Source organism: Myotis brandtii, unplaced genomic scaffold (genome assembly GCF_000412655.1).
Source record: "Myotis brandtii unplaced genomic scaffold, ASM41265v1 scaffold398, whole genome shotgun sequence".
In the NCBI taxonomy this organism is placed as follows: Eukaryota; Metazoa; Chordata; class Mammalia; order Chiroptera; family Vespertilionidae; genus Myotis; species Myotis brandtii.
Genome location: NW_005365280.1, coordinates 405,407 through 426,553, shown reverse-complemented (window position 1 = coordinate 426,553; position 21,147 = coordinate 405,407). Strand labels below are relative to the sequence as shown.

The 21,147-nt window shown below is 39.8% G+C and overlaps 1 protein-coding gene across 1 annotated transcript in view; it reads left to right on the top strand.

The window, feature by feature from the left end:
* Positions 1-21,147, top strand: part of DTNBP1 (dystrobrevin binding protein 1) — a 129,568-nt gene that overhangs the window by 33,313 nt on the left and 75,108 nt on the right. Inside the window, exon 5 of the mRNA XM_005873018.2 lies at positions 6,154-6,286. Coding sequence (XP_005873080.1) covers positions 6,154-6,286 — 133 coding nt within the window. The remainder of the gene's footprint in view (positions 1-6,153; positions 6,287-21,147) is intronic.

Sequence of the window (21,147 nt, the reverse complement as noted above, 5' to 3'; positions counted from 1 at the left end):
TAATGTTGCGGTCCTGCTGGCTGAAGCCCGGCTGACTAAAGCAGGTTTCTGGGGTTTTGTTTAGCTTCTATATTTGTAACAGTTTCTTAGAGAGCAGCTGAGAGGCCGGCAAGGCAGGCGGGGAACCTGGCTTCGTCCGTCACTGGAGCAAGCAAGCCTCACTGTTCGCGTCAGCTGCCTGGCTGCCGGCCGCCATCTTGGTTGGCAGTTAATTTGCATATTGCCCTGATTAGCCAATGGGAAGGGTAGCGGAGGTACGGCTAATTACCATGTTTCTCTTTTATTAGATAGGATGTCAGTTAGTGTATGCTTAATATCTGAGTGGTCTTTTTTTTAGGTCTTTGACATTCTCACTAAGATTCTTGAAAGTCTCACTAAGTCTCTTGAAGCTCTCATTAAGATCCTTGAGTAACCTTGTAATCATTGTTTTGAACTCTGTATCCAGTAGCTTGGTTGCTTCCATTTCTTTCATTTGAAACATATTTCTTTGTCCCCACATTTTGGCTACTTCCCTGTGTTTGTTTCTATGTATTAGGTAGAGCTGTTATGTCTCCTGGAATTGGTAGAGTGGTCTTGTGTAATAGGTGTCCTGTAGGTCCCAGTGGCTCAGACTCCCCAGTCAGCTGAGCTAAGCTTTCTAGGTGTGCCCCTGTGTGGACTGTGTGCACAGTCTTGTAGTTGAGCCTTGATTGCTGTTGGTGTCACTGGCAGGAATTGGCCTCCATGCCAAATGGCTTTGAGGACCAGCATTTACAATGGAAGAGCTGCTATGCAGGAGACACCCCTATGGAACAAGACTTGCTTCAGTGGGGCTTTGGTGCTCACTGAGTCTACCCCTTGGGTGTGTCGCTTGTGGATATGTAGAGTTGTAATCTGGTATGGTCTGAAGCTATCCACTGGGTGCACTGGCTCTGGGGCATCCCAGGAGGTGCAAAGTCAGCCACTGCCTGGGACCACCTGGCAGGAGCTACAGAGAGATCTGCAGATGGCTGCTACTTATATTGGGCTAGGAAGTGCCCAGGCAAGGCCCAGTTGTGAAGTAAGGCAGGCTGGTGATAGTGCCAAGTCTTGGGCCTTTTATTGACAGGTTTGGGGCACACTGGGTCCAGCTACTGCTTATTTAAGGGATTTTAAAGTCTGAAGCCTGAGCCAGGACAGGCCATTCATATGGAAAAGCAGCTGCAAACAATTTGTGTGGGGCTCCAGCTTGAATGGGGCGGGGTCTCAGGAAATCACCAGGGCAGAATGAGCAGAGTGGGCCATGCTGATGGAAACTCAGATATGGCTGCCAGTGATCTCTATGACTGGGGAGGTCCCAGCACAGGAACAACGACCACTGCGAGCACCCCTGTCTGGGAGAAAGCTGCCCCTGAGTTCCTGCCCTAGTGCCAGACAATCCAATTCCTCCCCATATATCCCTGGATTCCCCCAAAGCTGCTACTCAGCGGTGCTGGAGCTCAGAGAAAGCAGGACCATGTAAGTTTGTGTATGGAGCCTTTAAGAGGAACACCTGGGACTCTAGCAGCCTCTGTGTCCCAGCTGGTTTTTACAGCCTGCAATTATGGGACTTCTCTTCCCAATTCTGGAATCCTAGGCTGGGAGTCTGGTGTGAGGCTGGGATCTCCTACAGCCAGGATCTCTCTCTCAATTAAAGAAATGCCACACATGGGTGTTGGACCAGCCCATTCCATGCCTCCACCCCTCCTACCAGTCTCAGTGTGCTTTCTTCTTTACTTATTTAGTTGTAGGACTTCCATTCAGTTAGATTTCAGGCAGTTCTGAGTGATGTATTTTAGTTGTAATTTTGATGTGGTTGTGGGAGGCAGCAAGTTCCAGCATTACCTACACTACCATCTTGGTTCTCCGCCTTTGAAACTTTTTAAAGGGGAGAACATAAATATGAATTTGGTGGTAGCAATAAAATGACCACTGACTATCCCCAGCATTTTTTTTAAATCCTCACCTGAGATTGTTTCTTTCATTAATTCTAGAGAGAGAGGAAGTTGGGTGGGGCTGGGAGTGGGAGATGGTGGGGGGAGAAGAGAAAGAGAAAGAAAAATATGTATCGGTTGCCTCCCATACGCCCCCTACCTCCCCCAACCAGGGATACATCTGCAACCTGGGTATGTGCCCTGACTGGAAATCAAACCTGCGACCCTTCGGTGCACCAGATTATGCTCTAACCACTGAGCATACCAGCTAGGGCTGACTGTCCCAAGCATTTTAAATCTAAATTTGCTCTTTGACACAAGAACATGATGCTGTTGGCCTATTCAGAAGGACATGTGGTTTGTTTCTTTCTTTCTTGTTAGTAGTTGGTACTAAACTATTCATATGTTTTCACCTGGTTCACATTTTATTAACAGAAGTGAATTAGGCCGGCAAGTTCAATTTGTACCTAGAACATGAGAAGTTAATTGACCCGCCAAAGGATTAACTTATTCCTGGCCTCATTAGCTCTGTAATCAACCAACAGAGCTAGACTTTAAATGGAAATTGCCATCTGTCCAAAAAAAAAAAATGGTGGAAAGAATGTATACGTTTTCAAATATAATTGACTCCATTATATATTTTCTTTTTAGAGAAATAATTTGGAATATAATCCCTCTCACTTATAAGAATAAGGGGTCTTAGGTATCAGAACAAAGCCTTGAGTATAATTTACAAGTACATAAGTTTGTCAGAAAAAATGAAAATTTTACTGATATTTTGGAGTGTTAGATGCATAGGTGTCATTTACAACATGATCATTACTGGTCTCAAAATTATTAGTTTTAAATGACTTTTACAAAACTTATTTAATCTTTATAAAAAAATTTCTCTGCATTTTTTATAGTCGGCCATTAATTATTTAATTACTGCCAAATGCTAAATTAGCTACTTTACATACTTTCCCTTGCTGAACCCTTTTGAAAACTTAGCAAGATGTGTATTGTTAGCTCTCTTTTCAGTGATGAGGCATCTCACCTCACCTCCCCTCCCCTCACCTCATCTCCCCTCCCCTCACCTCACCTCATCTGTAGAGGGCAGAGCTGGATTTCCAAGCTTGTGATTCAAACCCTACTCTTAACCAGTCCCCTTTATGCTGAGGACAACCTGCATGGTACTAAGGATAACACGAAGGCACTGCATAGCTTGGAGTTAAATGGATTCTATAATAAATTTAATTATTCCAGTTCTTGTCACTAAGCAAAGTGAAATAGCCTTTTAGATAACCTATTATCTAGGATCTTTTAAACCTGTCAAACCAGTTTTCACAGAATGGGCTGAATATTGCTTCCCCAGTGCCAGTAGTACCACCTCCCAGGCAGAGTCTCCCAGTCTTTTTAACATTTAACATAGACACAAAAAATCTAAATAGCAACTAGTATAATTGCATCATTTTGCTTGTTTCCCCACATAAACTTATTATATACTACATATGACATTATTAAAAATCTTAGTTACATTTTTAATAGATTAAAATTTAGATTTTGCAAATTGTTTCAGGTTAGCCTTGCTGTAATCAAATATTTTAGCTGTTTTATGTGACCCCTGAAGATAGTTTCAAAACTGTTATGAACTGCATTGTTATCAGACTTTTCCAGACTTGCCAGTGGTTTATAGTGATACATTAATATGATCAAAGTCAGTATCTAATGTCTTTGAAGAGGAATGCTAAACTACTTGTCATCATATTTTGCTTTTCAGTGAAATTTTATGCCTCTCCCCAATCAATATCTTTAAGCCCTAGATCCTACCAAATGTAAGAGGAAGTTTTATAAGCATAGAGATTTAGTGGAGTTAAAATTTAGGATATTAGCAAATGTGAATGTGGATTTAATAAATCTTTGGATCAAACAAAGATTAATTAAAAACAGGTCAGAATTTGCATGTCATCAAACCTAAAGTCGAAAGTTAAAATTTGAGGAATTTGCTGGTAACCTAGATGCTACAAAAGCTATTTTAGAAAGTCATATGAGCTCAGCTGGTGTGGTTCAGTGATTGAGCATTGACCCATCAACCAAAAGGTCACCAGTTTGATTCCTGGTCGGGAAACATGCCCGGGTTGCTGGTTTGATCCTCAGTAAGGGGCGTTTGGAGGCAGCCAATTGATGTTTCTTTGTCATAGATGTTTCTATCTTTCTATTCCCATCCTTTACTCTCTCTCTCAAATCAGTACACACACACACACACACCCACACACACACACACACACACACACACACAAACTTATAAAAAAAAAAAAAGGAAAAGAGAGTCATATGAGCCCTAGCCAGGTGGCTCAGTTGGTTTGAGTGTCATCAAAAGGTTATGGGTTCAATTCCTGGAAGGGGCACATGCCTAGGTTGCAGGTTCCATCCCCTGTTGGGGTGCTTACAGGAGGCAATTGATGGATGTCTCTCTTTCTCTCTCTCTCTCTCTCTCTCTCCAATAAAAACATATCCTCAGGTGAGGATTAGAAAACAATTTAGAAAGGCATATGAAAATCCAATGGATAAATGAAGGAATTTGACACACTGTAATTGTATTGCATCTACCCAGTGAAACAGACTGGAAAACTGCACAGCCAGCTTCTTTCCTGCTGCCCCTTGCCCCACTGGAAGGCTGTGACTTCCCAACGTGGGAGTCAGATCTTGTGTTGAGCCTCTCCCACCTTCTCTCTCATCTGTGTTAGATGCCCCTCCTTGAGTTCCCACAGCACCTTATACCTAGGTCTTTGTGGCTGTGTTGTCATTGAAATATGCCTACTCTCTATTTTAAGTTCTTTGAGTACAAGGACACTGGAATACAAAGATGAAAAGACAGTCCTTGTGCTCAAGGTAAATTGCCATGATGCTGTTTGAGTTCTAAAATCATTGACCTAAAACTTTTCTGTTTAAGAAATCCAGTCCTCACCACTATAACTGTGAAGTTTTAGTTTATTTAGCACCCTATCAATTATAAATCATTGTAGTGTACTGTATGAGGGATTCAGTTCTGATTCCTGACTGCCCTTCACTAGCTAGGTGACCTTGGGCAATGTGCTGAATTAATTTCTGTAGGCCAGTGATGGCGAACGTTTTGAGCTCGGCGTGTCAGCATTTTGAAAAACCCTAACTTAACTCTGGTGCCGTGTCACATATAGAAATTTTTTGATATTTGCAACCATAGTAAAACAAAGACTTATATTTTTGATATTTATTTTATATATTTAAATGCCATTTAACAAAGAAAAATCAACCAAAAAAATGAGTTTGCGTGTCACCTCTGATACGCGTGTCATAGGTTCGCCATCACTGCTGTAGGCTTTGATCTTGAATCTTTTTTTAAAATATATTTTTATTGATTTCAGAGAGGAAGGGAGAGGGAGAGAGAGATAGAAACATCAGTGATGAGAGAGAATCATTGATTGGCTGCCTCCTGCACGCCCCCCACTGGGGATCAAGCCCGCAACCCAGGCATGTGCCCTTGACCGGAATCGAACCTGAGACCCTTCAGTCTGCAGGCCGACGCTCTATCCACCGAGCCAAACCTGCTAGGGTGGTCTTGAATCTTTTAAGTGAAGGATTTGACTAGATGATATCCATGTTCCAATAAAGCTGCAAAGCTCTGTGGCCTAAAGGCAAATTAGAGTAGCAAAAGACTAAGTGACTGGTGGACAGAGCTGAGTGTCTTCCCACCAACACTGAGTATGTTTACTGAGTATTTGTACTTCTCTTACAGTTCCCTGAAGACTTATTATATGATATGATGGGGCAAAACAAATACTAAAGTAATGAAATCTCAAATATTGCATTATGTTCAGTATAATTTGTGTTAGTTATATTTTGCTGTGTTCTCATTATTTGAAATTGATTATTCATGTGTAGTATGTAGGATCATTACGATATAATTTTAGATTAATCAAGATACTATTTCCTCATCATCCTGGTTAATAGAGTGTTATGGAAATAACACTTAAAATATCTTAAATATATTTGAAATATAAAAATATACTCAAAAAAGATAATTTGAAGTATGTTTTAATGTTGGTCGGTGTATTTTATTTTGCTTCAAGAAAGTTTAATAAGGAATATTAAGTAAATGCAAAACATTGGCAACAGTTTAAACTTTTAACTTTTTGGATACTTTTCTCCATAACTGAGGATTCTGATTTTTAATGTTTATTCTTTTGATCTTACATATTTTCAGTGCATTTAGAAACTAGTTTTGAGGAAGTAGAAAACCACCTGCTGAATCTGGAGGATTTATGTGCACAGTGTGAATTAGAAAGATGCAAACACACGCAGTCCCAACAACTGGAAAATTACAAGAAAAATAAGAGGTGAGTTTGAAAAATGGCCACATTATTAATTTTCAATCTCAGTTTTTCACAGTACTTTACATGCTATTCTTTATAAGTTTGGACTGATAAAAAAAAACCAAAAACGTTTCAAACATAAATCTTATTAATAAGCTTTCCAAAACAGGATATGTATATTTTTTGGGTACCATTCATTATCTGTTGCCATTTTATGAAGATGAATTCTACAAACAGGATAGAGTGAAAAATGGAGGGGTGCAGAGTAGTGGGGCCTCATTCTCAAATAGAATGGACAGCTAATTTATTAAAGGGATAATACAAGAAAATTGTTCAGAACAGAAGGATATGAATTTGAAAGGGCCTACCAAGTACTTGGAAAAATTAGTGGATAAAGATCCATTGTCAATACATAATTTTCTAAATTTTACTACTCTAGAAATAAAGATCAAAGAAAGCCTTTACAAAGGTCTTATATTAATGATTAGAAATCAAAAGAACTTCAACTTTTCGGCAACACTGGAAGTTGAAAATGGTTTTCACTTTATCTTACTTTATATATACTTAGCAAAATTTTCATCAAGTGTAAGGAAATAGTCATTTCCAGGCATACAAAGGCTCAAATTTAGCTCATGTGCACACTACCAGGAAACTGCTGGAGGATGTGCTCTATACACAAAGGAGTAAACCAAGAAGGAAGGATGAACACAGAAAAGAGGTGACTTGCCCTAACAGGATCCATCCAATTTAGAAAAGAAGCAAAGGGAATTCTCAGAACCTGGTGGAGAGAAGTTTCAGCAGGCTGGAGAGCATCAGACTGAAGCAGGAGACTCTTCTGGGCAATTCCTGGAGCAGTGTTTCTGGGGGGTGAGGGGGAATGAAGCTAATAGATTGTCTGATCTGCTTGACCATATTGAGAGGAGTTTTATAAGCTCTGATGGAGACCTTGATGATGAAATAGTGATAAGTATGTTTTTTTAAAACTGAGCAAAAAAAGGCAACTATTAACACAGGGAAAACACAGTTTTATAAGAAGAAACTAGAGGCCCAGTGCATGAAATTGTGCATGGTTGCGGTCCGGCCGGCCCAGGCCCAGCAGGGGGGAGGGGCTGCGGGCAGTGGGCCAATTGGGGCCTGGATCAGGCTGGTTGGCTGCCGCAGTGCGTATCATAGCCACTGGTCGTTCTGGTTGTTCTGCTGTTCCAGTCTCTGGGCTTTTATATATATAGATATACTACATGGTTCAGTTATAAACAATATTTATATAACTTTGTAATAATTAAATGTAGAATGTGGATTTAAGCTAGAATTACAATATTACTTATTGGGAAGATGAGGAAATCTTTCAATATGAAATGGACCAAAATAAATAGAAAATAAACAATAATAATATGTATTATCTCATCTTCCACAGCAGGAAATCAGTGAGTAATATTTAAAATAGAAAATAATGAATAAATATTAGTGTTGGAATATTATTTAGAAATAATGGAGGTAAATACCAGGAAAAATAATTGAAAGAATTGGATGTGGCTGCTTGTAAAAGAACAGAAAGGTGGAGAGATCTTCATCATAAACAAACCCTTGTGTTACTATTTGACTTAAGGAATGCACATGTGTTATTTTTGATGAATGTAAAGTTGAATTAAAAATTTTTATTAGCTGCAACATTCCCTGAAGTGTTTCACATGGAATACTAGACTGAGGAAATAGCCACTGATGAAAATTCCATGATCAATTAAGTTTCAGAAACACTTTACCCTGTATTTGCCTCAGGGAGGCAATACATGTCAGTGTATTAGGCTTCTAAAAATGTCTGTAGTAAAGAAATTTGTTTGATTCAGCATTTCACAACTTGCTTAAAGAGCCAATTTGCATATAATACGTATTAAAATCCTTTGATTTGATATTCTACATAACACCATTTGATAAATGTTCAAATATTGTTACAAAAATTTAAACTTTTTGTTATCTGATCCACAAGAGAAGAGTTTCTTAAAAAATAAACCTCCTTCCTTTTTAAAAAGATGGCCTGCAAACTAAATGAATGATTTTTCTTTTCTCGCTCTGAGAAGATAATACGTAAACAAAAGGTTGGCGGTGTGAGTGTGTGTGTGTGTGTGTGTGTGTGTGTGTGTGTGTGTATGTACGCATGTGTGCACACATGCACGCATGTTTACAATGTGTTCACCTTTGTAGCTTTCCAGAAAATCTGGGCAGACATCTGGATGGGGTAGAGAGAATGGGGAACGAAGGATAATTTTTCACATACCTCCAATGCGAATAGTCTCTACAATAGGCTCCAGTGCATTTTCTCATTCAGCTCCCATCAGAGCCTGTAGAGTGGGCAGGGCAGCAATTATTGGAGTTGAGGAGGTGATTGAGTTACATGAAATAAATTGACTGTTTAGGATTCAGCATCAGAACCAAATATTCAGACCCCTTGAACTTATCTTTTCTTGACCTTTGAGTTGAAACAAATTGAATCAGTCCCAGATGTTGATATCAATGCATTCTCCATTGTGTATGGAGAAATGATATTTTGTCATACATTTGATGGATGTTCCCAGCACAAACAATAGATTCCTACCTCCTACAAAAGGTGGGATAGGACCAATTCCCAACAGTAATGGTGGCTTAAAATGACAGGGATTCTCACAGTGGGCAGAGGGAGACATACAGCTTTATGTACTAGTATGTTCCTAGGGAAGAGTCCAATAGCACTGTCTACCCTTGAAAAACATGTAAATAGATGGTTTAAACCATTTCTGCATTAAAGGGCCTCCTTCAGCTGCTTATCTAATGAAAGTGACATATAGTAAACATAGAGTTGTAGGGGGAGAATACATATAAATAGCTTTTGTAATAACTCTTGTGCATATGAAGTGATATCATTATTACCAGTACCTTTTGTGGACTGGCATAGACACTGCCTTGATAAAACAAAAACATAGAACAGTGATAGAACTCCAGGATCCGTTGCATAAGCTTTCATAAGCAATGGGAAATGCATTTTTCATCAGGTAGGAAGAGTTAATATTTAGTATATGAACCAAAATAAAGAACTTAAAACCATTAACATGGGTTTGCCTAGCTAGCAGTTAGAAATATAGACTTGAGATTTGGGAGTCGGCTTACATTTGTAGTCATAGGGTGTGGGAGAATGTAGATGATAAGTATGTAATTTATAAATGATGATTTCAGATAATTATATAGGCTTTGAAGAGAATAAAGCCGAATAATCTTATAGTGGTAAGGTTGGGAGAGGTGACTAGGGTGAGCTTTGACTAGGGTGAGCAGGGAAGGCTCTTCTGAGGAAATACATGAGAACTAAGACCTGGAGAAGAAGCCATATAAGGACCTAGGATTATATAGTTCCAAGCAGAAGGAGCAATAGGTGCAAAGGCCCCGAATCTTGAACAATTGTTAAGTTCAGGAGAATGAAGATGTAGAGTTAAAAAAGAAATAGAGAATCTCAACCTTATAAATTTTTCCAGTACTGCCATAATATTCCTCAGAATGTTTATTGAAATTCTCTCACAATAATTAGTTATACTGTACTTAAATCAGACATAAATATATAATTTAATGAAAGTATTTATTTCCAAACTTCCGGATCCTTCGTTTTCCCTTTCTGTATGCAGCATATTATCAGATGTTTTTCTGAAAATAGCTGCATCTTAAAGAACAGTGTGATTTTAGTAGTTCTGCTTAATTATAAATGACTCATAATTTTAACACAGTCTTTCATTGGACTTGAAATCAGGTTAGGGGCATATTAAATCTAGAAACATTGTCACTGATTCACTTGGACTTTGAAAGATAATCGCTATCTCTTAGAAACTCTGTCATCTAAGTGGGGGCCACTGCTTCTATTGATGAGATTTAGTGCTCGTGCATATTTTGAGAAAGTCATTATTCTTTTTGCTTTATGTATTACAGCTAATGTTAAGGAACATGCTCTTTGTGTTTATGTTTAATTTTTGCTCACATGGATTATAGATGAATTTAGAGAACCCTTTAAAGCAAAGCATAACAGATTTATTTGAGATCTCATAGCATAGCTTTAATAGTATTTGACCAGTTTGTGTTCTAGAGAATAACCTGCCAAAGTCCTGAGCTTCAAGAAATGACTGTCTGAGCCAGGGGTGGGGAACCTTTTTTCTGCCAAAGGCCATTTGGATATTTATAACATCATTCTCAGGCCATACAAAATTATCAACTTAAAAATTAGCCTGCTAGCCCGGCTGGTGTGGCTCAGTGGTTGGGCATTGACCTATGGAACAGGAGGTCACAGTTCGATTCCTGGTCAGGGCGCATGCCTGGGTTGCAGGCTTAATCCCCAGTGCGGGTGTGCTGGAGGCAGGCAATCAGTGATTGTCTCTCATCATTGATGTTTCTATCTCTCCCTCTCCTTTCCTCTCTGAAATCAATAAAAATATTTTTTAAAGGTCTGTTAAATTTGGTCAAACATTTAATTAAGTTACCCCAATACCTTAGCAGGGCCAGACCAAATTATTTCACAGGCCTTATATGGCCCAAGGACCAGATATTCTCCAACCCTGGTTTAAACTAAGCTAGACAAGTAGTGGGCCATAGGTCTGACCTGTACTTCCGTTTCAGAAAGTTGGGGAGGATGGTGCTAGAGAGGCTTGGCAGGAGTGTAGCACATAGGCCTGGCTTGAACAGAAGAAACCAATGGTATTCTCCAGGGTGAAGATGCTTTTGGATCCAGAAGAGGAGTTCCAAAGCACCTCACCCAAAGGAGATAAGGAAAGACAATAATTAGGTTCTACAATGGAGGACTGTTCTGCAAGGTGGATCAGGAGAACTTTACCTCAGACAGTGCTTTTACAAAAAACAGACTTCTCTATCTGCCTAAGATGGTGTAACAGGGACTAGATTTACTATCCCACCTGGCGCACCCAAAACCAGACAAAATATCTGAAATAACACTTTTTAAGACATTGGATGTTAGGCAACCGAGACAAGTGAGCCTTGCTAGACAGGGAACAAATGAGGTGAACCCTGTGATTGCCCCAGTATTCTTCCTTGATAAAGTTTCCCAGCTACAGTGTAGGGAGGAGGGGAACTCAGGAAGAGCCTGGTAGATCCTCTGAGTTGAAGAAACAGAGCTGAGAGTCTGGGAAAACCAAGGCAGTTGGAGGACACAGGACACAGTACCAGAGAGGAGAGCAGTGCACAGAGAATCACAGAAGTTTGCAGAGGGTTTCCCTTGAATATTCAGCAGAGTACTGATAATGTGTGTGAGGATTAATAAAAAGGATTAGTAAACAGTGCCTGGTGTCTGCACAGTGAAAAGTTGAAAAGTTTCATGTCATGTTTTATTTATGAGCAGTTTTATCCATATACTGATATCAATAGGGGGCATAAATGGTAATGGAAAAAGTAAAATAAAATAAAATAAAATAAAGAATAACCATTCTAAACAAAAATAAAAATTATTTTCTGGCTTAATTGTTTAAAAATAATAAATGTTTCTTTAATTCATTTACTGAACTTTTCCTTCTATATATTCGGGTTCATAAAGTTATGTTTTTGATTTTAATAGAGACGATAAAAATCTATAATGCATAGTTGCAGTTAGAGTTGTCAAGACTGAAGATATAGAATTCTCGAGAAAGGTTTATTGAAATTCAGTAAAACATAATTATGATTATCTTGGATTTTAGAAAAAGGTAATCTTTTTTTCTGAAGATAGATTGGTGATAACTTGTACATTATACTTACAGAGTGTGTCATAACTTTTAATATCTTCAAATCAGTTTATTAAATTTGGAATAATATTTTATTTGTGCATGACCCAATACCACTTTGAAGTTTATGTTTACTCATTGGTTACTATTTTTTTCAGAGATGCTTTCAAAAGTTTCAAATCAGTTATTTTAGTCTTCAGGTGAGCATAGCTAAAACCGTGACAAGATGTTTTGCCTTTCTCTCTTTTCTGGCATTTTTGAAGGAGTCTAGAAATGGGACAGGCAGAGACATACTTGGTTGTCTGCCCTACCTGCTCTGACATCAGTGGCAGGAAAGACTATGGGAAACTCAACAAGAAAATGAGGTGCTTCTCCTTCTTAGATAATTAGGTCTGCCCTCAAGGTTATATTAGTCCAGTTTTACTGTGGCTAATAAATGGTCTCTTTCCTTGCCTTCCTTCTACCATTTCTAGTGTTTAGTTCTGGGTCAGAAAATTGGCACTTAATTGTCTCAAAGGGCATGCACTACTTTGCTACTGGAGAGGTTTGGTACTAGATTTCAAAGAGGGCCATTGCCTCCCACAGTGACCAACATTTTCTTTCTCTCTGGGAGTTTCATGTTTTATTTATGACCAGTTCTATCCATATACTGGTATCAAAGAAGTGCATTATTGTCATATAAATAACACATAACTTATTTGTTGAAGAGAAAATAGAAATTGATATATAGCTATCTAGGATTAATTCAGTTAGATGAGAACTTACCAGTTGAAATCAATATTTTGTGCTTATACATGGATTTTAGTAAGTTAAAAAGTATCCTTTAAAATTATAAATAAACTAGAGGCTCGTTGCACGAAATTTGTGCATGGGGGGGGGTGGTCTCTCAGCCCAGCCTGCACCCTCTCCAATCTGGGACCCCTTGAGGGATGTCCGACTGCCTCTCACAATCAGGGACCGCTGGCTCCTAACCAGTTGCTTGCCTGCCTGCCTGATCGCCCCTAACCACCTCTCCCTGCCTGCCTGATCGCTCCTATCTGCTCCCCTGCTGGCCTGATCGTCCCTAACCACCTCTGCTTTGCCCCGCACCCGGGACCCAGGATTCCCTCCTCTGGCTGGTTGCAGGCACCCAGGACCCAGGCTTCCTTCCCTCTGGCCAGCCGCAGGCACCCAGGACCCAGGTCGGCTTCGCCCGGGCCAGCTGCAGGCGCCCGGGACCATGGGGCAGGCAGCTTGTCCCTCTCCCAGGCCGCAGCCACAGGCGATGGCTACCCAGACTGCAGGGCAGGTGGCTTGTTCCTCTCCTGGGCCGTGGGCACCTGCAGCTGTGGCCCAGGCAAAACTGCTCGCCCACAGTCCCCTGCGGCTGCAGCCGGCCTGGGCGAAGCCAGCTCGGGTCATGGGTGCCTGTGGTCGGCCAGAGGGAGGGAAGCCCGGGTCCTGGGTGCCTGCGACTGGCTGGAGGAGGGAATCCTGGGTCCCGGGTGAGGGGCGAGGCAGAGGCAGTTAGGGGCGATCAGGCCAGAAGGAGAGCAGTTAGGGGCGATCAGGCCAGTAGGGGATCAGTTAGGGGCAATCAAGCAGGCAGGCAGGTGAGCAGTTCAGAGCCAGTGGTCCCGGATTGCGAGAGGCAGTCGGACATCCCCTGAGAGGTCCCAGATTGGAGAGGGTACAGGCTGGGCTGAGGGACCTCCCTCCCATGCACGAATTCCGTGCACTGGGCCTGTAGTATAGGATAATGGGCCAACTTGAGGAAAGTTAAAACACTATTTTACTTCATAAATGAACTTTTAAAAAAGATTTATTGATGCAAATGAACAGACAGCACACTAAAGTGAAAATACTGTTAATAGAAAAGATTGTATAACATGAAGACATTGATAAAGACTGATTCCATGCCCTAACCGGTTTGGCTCACTGGATAGAGCGTCGGCCTGGGGACTGAGGAGTCCCAGGTTCAATTCCGGTCAAAGGCATGTACCTTGGTTGCGGGCACATCCCCAGTAGGGGGTGTGCAGGAGGCAGCTGGTCGATGCTTCTCTCTCATCGATGTTTCTAACTCTCTATTCCTCTCCCTTCATCTCTGTAAAAAATCAATAAAATATATATTTAAAAAAAACTGATTCCATGATGTACTTTAAATATTTAATCTATATTTTTTCTTAGCTTTTAGGTAGCTAAGTCCATTGACAAATCAATCCTTATTTGCCTAACCTCTTGAAACTGTCTATTCTTGACTTCTGTAACACTAGTATGCTAAAATGTCTTCTCTGCCTTAGGTTAGTTTTTATTTTCCATTGTAGATGCTTTACTGTTGGTATTCTCTTGGATTCTGTTGTTGGTTATCACCTCCTCCCATTCTACACACCCTCCCTAGGTAAACCCTTTCAATATCCTTGGCTCATCTACCACCCAGATGATGACTATTATCAAATTACTGTCTTCAGTTTGGGTCTCTCTCTCTCTTTACATTCAGAATCAGTTGCTACCTGGATATCTCTTCATGGATATACCAACAGAAATCTCAAGAGCAGCATGTTCCAAATTATCTTACATGGCAAAATTGGACCTTTTCGTCTCAAAAAGGCATCACCTTCTACAGATTTACCCACAAACATGAGAATTGTTGTCATCTCTTTCTCCCTGTTCTACTGTCTCTACTCATTTCTTAGTCCAGTCCAGTATTTCTTGAGTCTGTTCTTGCTTTTTTGTCTTCACTGGTCATTTCCTAAGTTCAAACCCACATCTTTGTAGCCCCAGTTATATTGATAGCTTCCTAATTAATCTTCCTGTCTATAATCTTGTTTCTCAAACCATTTATTAACTATTAGAGTGTTCATTTTTTCTAAATGCAGATATGATTAAAGCTTCTCATCTTCTTCAGAATAAAAAATAAGTTATGATGATGATGTTAATTAGGTAACGGTAGCACTTACCAAGCACTTATTATGTACCAGGTACTGTGTTTAAAAATCTTAGTCTAAATTAACTCATAGAATTCTCATAATGACCATTTGACTTGATGTACTCTCCTTTTTACCAACAAGGAAAATGAGATGAGAGGAGATAAAATAATTTACCAGGAGTTGAAGAGCCAAGAAATGTCAGAGCCACACTAGACCAATGTTTTTTCATATCCTTTCTATTGTCTTCACACAAACCTTTCGTATCTCTGGGTTTGGATGCTGTGAAGTATGAAAAGGATCTTGCTTCTCTTGGTGCATTGACCACTTCAGCCGTTGTGACTGTTAATTGTAAATATGGGCAAGCAAAGCTTTACAGAAGTGATTCTCCTGGATCAGGAATAGGTTTGGATGTGAGATGCATGATTTTTTTTCTTTAATTCACTGTCCACCCTATCCACCAAAAACTGACCATGCCTGTAAGGATATACAGTTTCAGGTGGTGTGGCATGACTGTGTAGAATGCTGAGAAGCAACAAACCACTGCCTGGGTAATGATGAGTGATGGGTGGTTTTTATTTGTTTTTAAGAATCTGGCTAGCCAATTAAAAATTTGAATTTAAAATATTAGTAGCAAAAAGGTATAGAATTATTTTAATAATTTTATAATGTTAATTGTAACCAATTAGTTGCTATGGGTTAGTCACTGAACACTTTTCATTACATTGGCGAAAATAAAAGTGTTTAACAGACCTCTTTTTGAAAAATCAGAAGAAATCTTCCAGGGCAAGTTGGGGTATCCATGATGATGGCTTTTAACTTTCAACAATTTCCTAAAAACAATGTACTTCCACTGAGCTGGATGGATCCAGATATTGCTCAGAAATTTTGTGATAGCTCTAAGTTTCATATGCATCACTCTGGTATTCAATTGACTTGCTGTTCTACTTAGGTAACTTCCTGGTGGGGCTAAAATATCTCTGGTAGGTCACACTTACATCCAGATAGGCTGCATTTGGCCCTTGAACTGCATTCTGGCTAGTAAAGATTGCACACACATGGAGTCAAAGAGAGGTGCAGCTTTTATTCTCAGTCCTATCACTTACTAGCTGGGTGGCCTTTCAGCCTCAAGCTTCTTTTTTCTCATGTAGTAAATGAAGATGATAACACCTACAATAGGGTATTGTAGGTTATAGGGGATAATGTATGTGGGTGTTTTGTATAATATGTGGAGTAAGAACAATATATTTTACAGTAATAACACCAATAAATAAATATTCCTTACCCCTGTCTCATCCTTCTTCATCTTATTTGTCTCAACTACCTGTCTCCACCTTCAAATCAAATAGATTTTCATGGAAAACAGGTCTAGGAAAGTCATTTTCTTTGCAAGTTTGGGGGGAATTTAATCCTCAATGTGTAACTTATGTAGTGCTGCCACCAACCAGCCCATTTCCTAGACCTTCATTATCTTTTTGGGGGTCAATTTTTAGAATTCCAAATCTTCTTTGTTACCATATTACTCAGATTCTTTTCAACATTAACTGCCAAGATTCTAGGATCCTATCATTTTATTACTTTCTAGGCTGTGTTTCCCCAAAGTAGATAAATATATGAAACTATACTATATCAATAGCATGATAAATAAGAACTTAGCACAGTTTTTATGATGAACTAGCTGCTTTTCAAGATAATGTGTTAAAAATGTCTTGTTCTGTAACACATCCCCTAGGCAGGATCTGTGAAAGGAATAACAACAGGGATTTTAAGAGGTAGGCAGTTTTGAGGAAATGTACTTTGAGCTGAAGGCCACCTCTATTCCCAACCCCTAGCCCACCTTCTACTCTGTTAACCACAAATCCACCAAGCCTGTAAGTACACATTTTCATGGCCTTAGAATGCTGGGCAACACCAGACTTGGTAATTGTAAGTGGTAGGTGGTCCTTTTGAAAGAGGTCTTGTGAGATCTTTCCTATGAATAGGTAGTCACAGTGATAGACTCTGTCCATCAGACATAACGAAGGGTCGCTCTGCAAGTGTGTTCTATACAGAAAGTATCGCTGATCGTACTTTAAAAGAATTTTCCTCTAAACGTTTTCAAGTGTTAAGGAAAATGTTAGAGTTGATTCTACAGTTGGCATTTTGAATGTGATATTTTGCCCTAAAGAATCATTGTTTTAGATTTTAACATGGGAAACTGTAGTATGTAGAGAAAGTGTGCTTCCATCTGTGAGATGATTGTGTTTGTGGAGACATTTATCCACTGGTTCCAATCTGTCAAGTTCGCCTCTGTGTGTCTGATTTAGTTGATTTCTAGACATATACAGATTTAATATACTTCTTGCAACATTCCATAGATTTATTTATTAGTCTGATGCTTTTTTTATTTTTCTGCTGCCCTCATAACTCAACCCCTGTAGAGAAAATGATTAAAAAGCATTTTCACCCTTTACATTATTATTAGAAATATTATTAGACTTTGAGTCTTGTGCTATTTATTGAACGTGTTAGTTTCAGGATTTGTTATGCTAATTTTTTTAAAGGCACTTGCTGAATTAAGTAAAATTTAAAATGTGGTAAAATCTAAAAGAAGGCATTTAAATTCTTTCTCTTTATTTGATCTTCTGAAAATACTATTGAACTGAAAAAATAAGAGACTCCATTTATAAAAAATGGCAAACAAGTTATCAGATGAGATACTATCTGACCAAGTTTTTTTAAAATATAAGAATAAAATTCTCTATAGTCATAGTAAGGGCTTCTTTGAAAAAGCAGATATTCTTAGCCAATCTGTAGTCACAGTACTTGATAATCATGATTTGTTAGGTGTCTCTTGGGTCTGACTATGACTCTGCACATGTATGATCAGGGCAGATGAGATGTGATCTGTGCACTTCAGGAGTTCTGCAATGTAACTGTAGAGATGCCACCTGTATGGAAACAACTGCATTACAAGTGCATGAGGTGTTATAACATTGATAGAATTAAATGTTTTATGAGATTAGATAAAGGGAGATTGCCAATTGGATGTCAAGGATGTCTTTATAGAAAAGATGAACCTGAAGACTGTTTCACACAGATTATTGTCATTACTGTTTCTAATAATACTAGAGGCCCAATGCACGAAATTCATGCAAGTGTAGGCCTTCCTTCCCCCGGCTGCCAGCACCAGCTTCCCTCCAGCACCCGGGACCCGGGCTTCCCTCCAGCACCTGGCAGGCACCTGGGACCTGGGCTTCCCTCGCAGCCCCGGCTTCATCCAGAAGGTCGTCTGGAAGGATGTCCAATCTAATTAGCATATTATGCTTTTATTATTATAGACTAGAGGCCTGGTGCACGAAATTCGTGCACTCGGGGGTGGGGGGGTCCCTCAGCCCAGCCTGTGCCCTCTCGCAGTCTGGGACTCCTTACTCCTTACCGCCCACATGCTTGCTGCTCCTTACCGCTTGGCTTGCTGCTCCTTAATGCTGCGGCGGTAGGCTTCTGCCACCGCCACTGTACTCGCCAGCAGTGAGCCTGGCTTCTGGCTGAGCGGCGCTTCCCCTGTGGGAGCACACTGACCACCAGGGGGCAGCTCCTGCTTTGAGCATGGTCAGTGCACATCATAATGACCAGTCATTCTGCCGTTCGGTCAATTTGCCTATTAGCCTTTTACTATATAGGATTTGGAGAATAACCAGGACTTAAAACTCCTGCTTACCTATGTTTTTTCATTTGGTTACTGAGAGTATGATATACATGGTTAAGAATAAAATATCTGTCACATTCTTAATAAATGTTACCTATCATCTCATCATCATCAGTTTTACTTTGCTGCAAAAACTCAGTGCAATTTTTGCTCCTCCAAGAAGTCTTTCCTATCAAACCAAAGTGTATGAGTTTCTCCTTTCTCTTTATTCCTAGAGAATCCTCAGCATGTCATTACCAGAGCATTAAACTGTTACATCAATTTCAAATTGTTGCTTTACTTCTCTCTCACACTAAATTTCCTTGAGGTGATGGAATGTGTACATCCCAAACCCAGCATTATTCCTACTACTGTTCTTCACATTATTCCTAGTGTATAAGGTGTAATAATTTTTTTGTTGAATGGATGATTGAACTCAAAGATTAAATTTGGTATAAGAAAATGGATATTTATACAATGTTGATAACAGTGATGATGGAAAGAATTGGATGAATTCAGGATATGTTTTGAGATAGAGTTGGCAGGATTTAGATGTGAAGGAGGGAGAGGGATAAACCAAAGCTTGAGGTACTCAGAAATGCCATTAGTTGAGATGAGGGGACTGGAGGAAGAATAGGCTCTGTTTTGCAGATGTTGTTTGAGAAGCCTACTCCACTTTCGAGTAGAGCTATCAAATAGACAGTTGCATATGAATCTGGAGCACAAACGAGATCAAGACAAAAATATAAATCAGGAAGTCAGTAGCATATATATGGTATTTAGGGCTAGTTAGCAAGATGAAATTGCCTTGTGAGAAAAATGTAAGTTCAGGAGAGAAGAGGGCCCAACGCCAAACTTGGAGTGCTCCAGCATTCAGTGGTCTGGAAGTGGCGGAGAAGCTCACTGAGAAACGGAGGAAGCAGGAGAAGAAACCAGGAAGCTTTCTCAGGGCATTGCCAATTGGTCATGTGCTGCCTGATGGATCCGAATGAAAAGAAGTGATCATTGCATTTGGCAACATGATAATTATTGGTGACCTTGAAAGTGCAGTGGTGGGGTCTGGAAGTTAAACTGGAATAGGTTCATGATTGAATAGGAAGTGAGGAGTGGTAATCTGTAGGAGCTAAATATTTGAGTAGGCTGTACGGATGGAAATTATGTCTTTCAGCGTCACCAGCCTTAGGTTTCCAACTTTCCACATTATCAAATCCCAAACTGAACTCATGATGGCCCTCCAAAATCTGTTCTTCTCCATAAGTTTTCTATTATTAATTCACTTTCCTTCCAGTTATCCATCTAGAACCCTCATGGTTAATGTAGTTGTCTCCTTCCTCCACTTAGCCCCATGTAATTAGTTGCCATGGGCTGTTGTGTCTTCTCCACAGCATTTTTCAAATTGGACTCCTCCTTTTCATTGCCATTGCCACTGCCACTTGAGTTGCTCTTCCCAGGAACCAATTAGCTCTTCTTCAAACTCCTCTAATAGTTTCCAAAGTACTCCCTGCTTTTATTCTCTCCCTTGTCAATACATATGTCCATCACAACTAGAATACCAGGTATTCTTCCTAAAACACAGCATTGCTCATGTTACTATCCTGCTAAAAATAAAACCGTATCCTTTTAGCCTGGCAGTCAGAACCCTCTACCTTTTTAACCTTACTCCCACTACCTTCTCTTCATTCATCCTGATGTTTTGAAGAATTTGCTCTTTCTTAAATATAACCAGCATTGTTTCTCCTCCACACTGTCACTTTCACCTCTGCTTGACGTGCCTTCCCCTCCCTTCTCTTGTCTCTTCTATATTTCCAAATACCTATAGGTATTTGGAAATATTAAATATTAGTAAATTTCTTCCTTAAATATTAGTAAATTTCAAGGCTTTTAGTGCTACTGCTTTACTTATCAGTTCTATAAAGGTTTCATAATACTGATTTTTACTTAAACCACAATTACCTGTGCCACCATGACCTCAGCCAAGCTTTGTTTTTCGGAATTGAACACAGGTATGATTTACTGCCTGAAGTAAAGTTTCTTGTACACTTTACAAACAGTCGTGGGTCATGATATTCTATAAACAGAGAATGTCAAGAAAAAGCCTTCTGCTAGGCCCTCCTCTTTGCTCAGTAGCAGCTTCCCATTGATTTTGATGAGGCAGCCAGAAGGAAAGGTGAGCATGATATCAAATAAAAAGCAACTTTCCACAACTGGCTACTCATTAATACACTACACTGGGTTCTTTGTTTATGGTTGCTGATATTTGGGGCTGGGGGAAGAACGGTGTTTGTGGAATTATTACTCTGAGTTTTAGCTTTTTAAAATGGGAGGTGCCTTTTAGAAATCTTGCTCACTGCTACATATTCTAAGAGAAGGAAAGCAGAAGGTCTGTAAAGATTGTGGTCATAGCCCAACCAGTGTGGCTCAGTGGTTGAGTGTCAACCTATGAACCAGAAGATCATGGTTCGATTCCCTGTCAGGGCATATGCTGGGTTGTGGGCTCAATCCCCAGTATGGGGTGTGCAGGAGGCAACCAATCAATGATTCTTTCTCATCATTGATGTTTCTATCTCTCTCTTGCTCTCCCTTCTTCTCTCTCTCTCT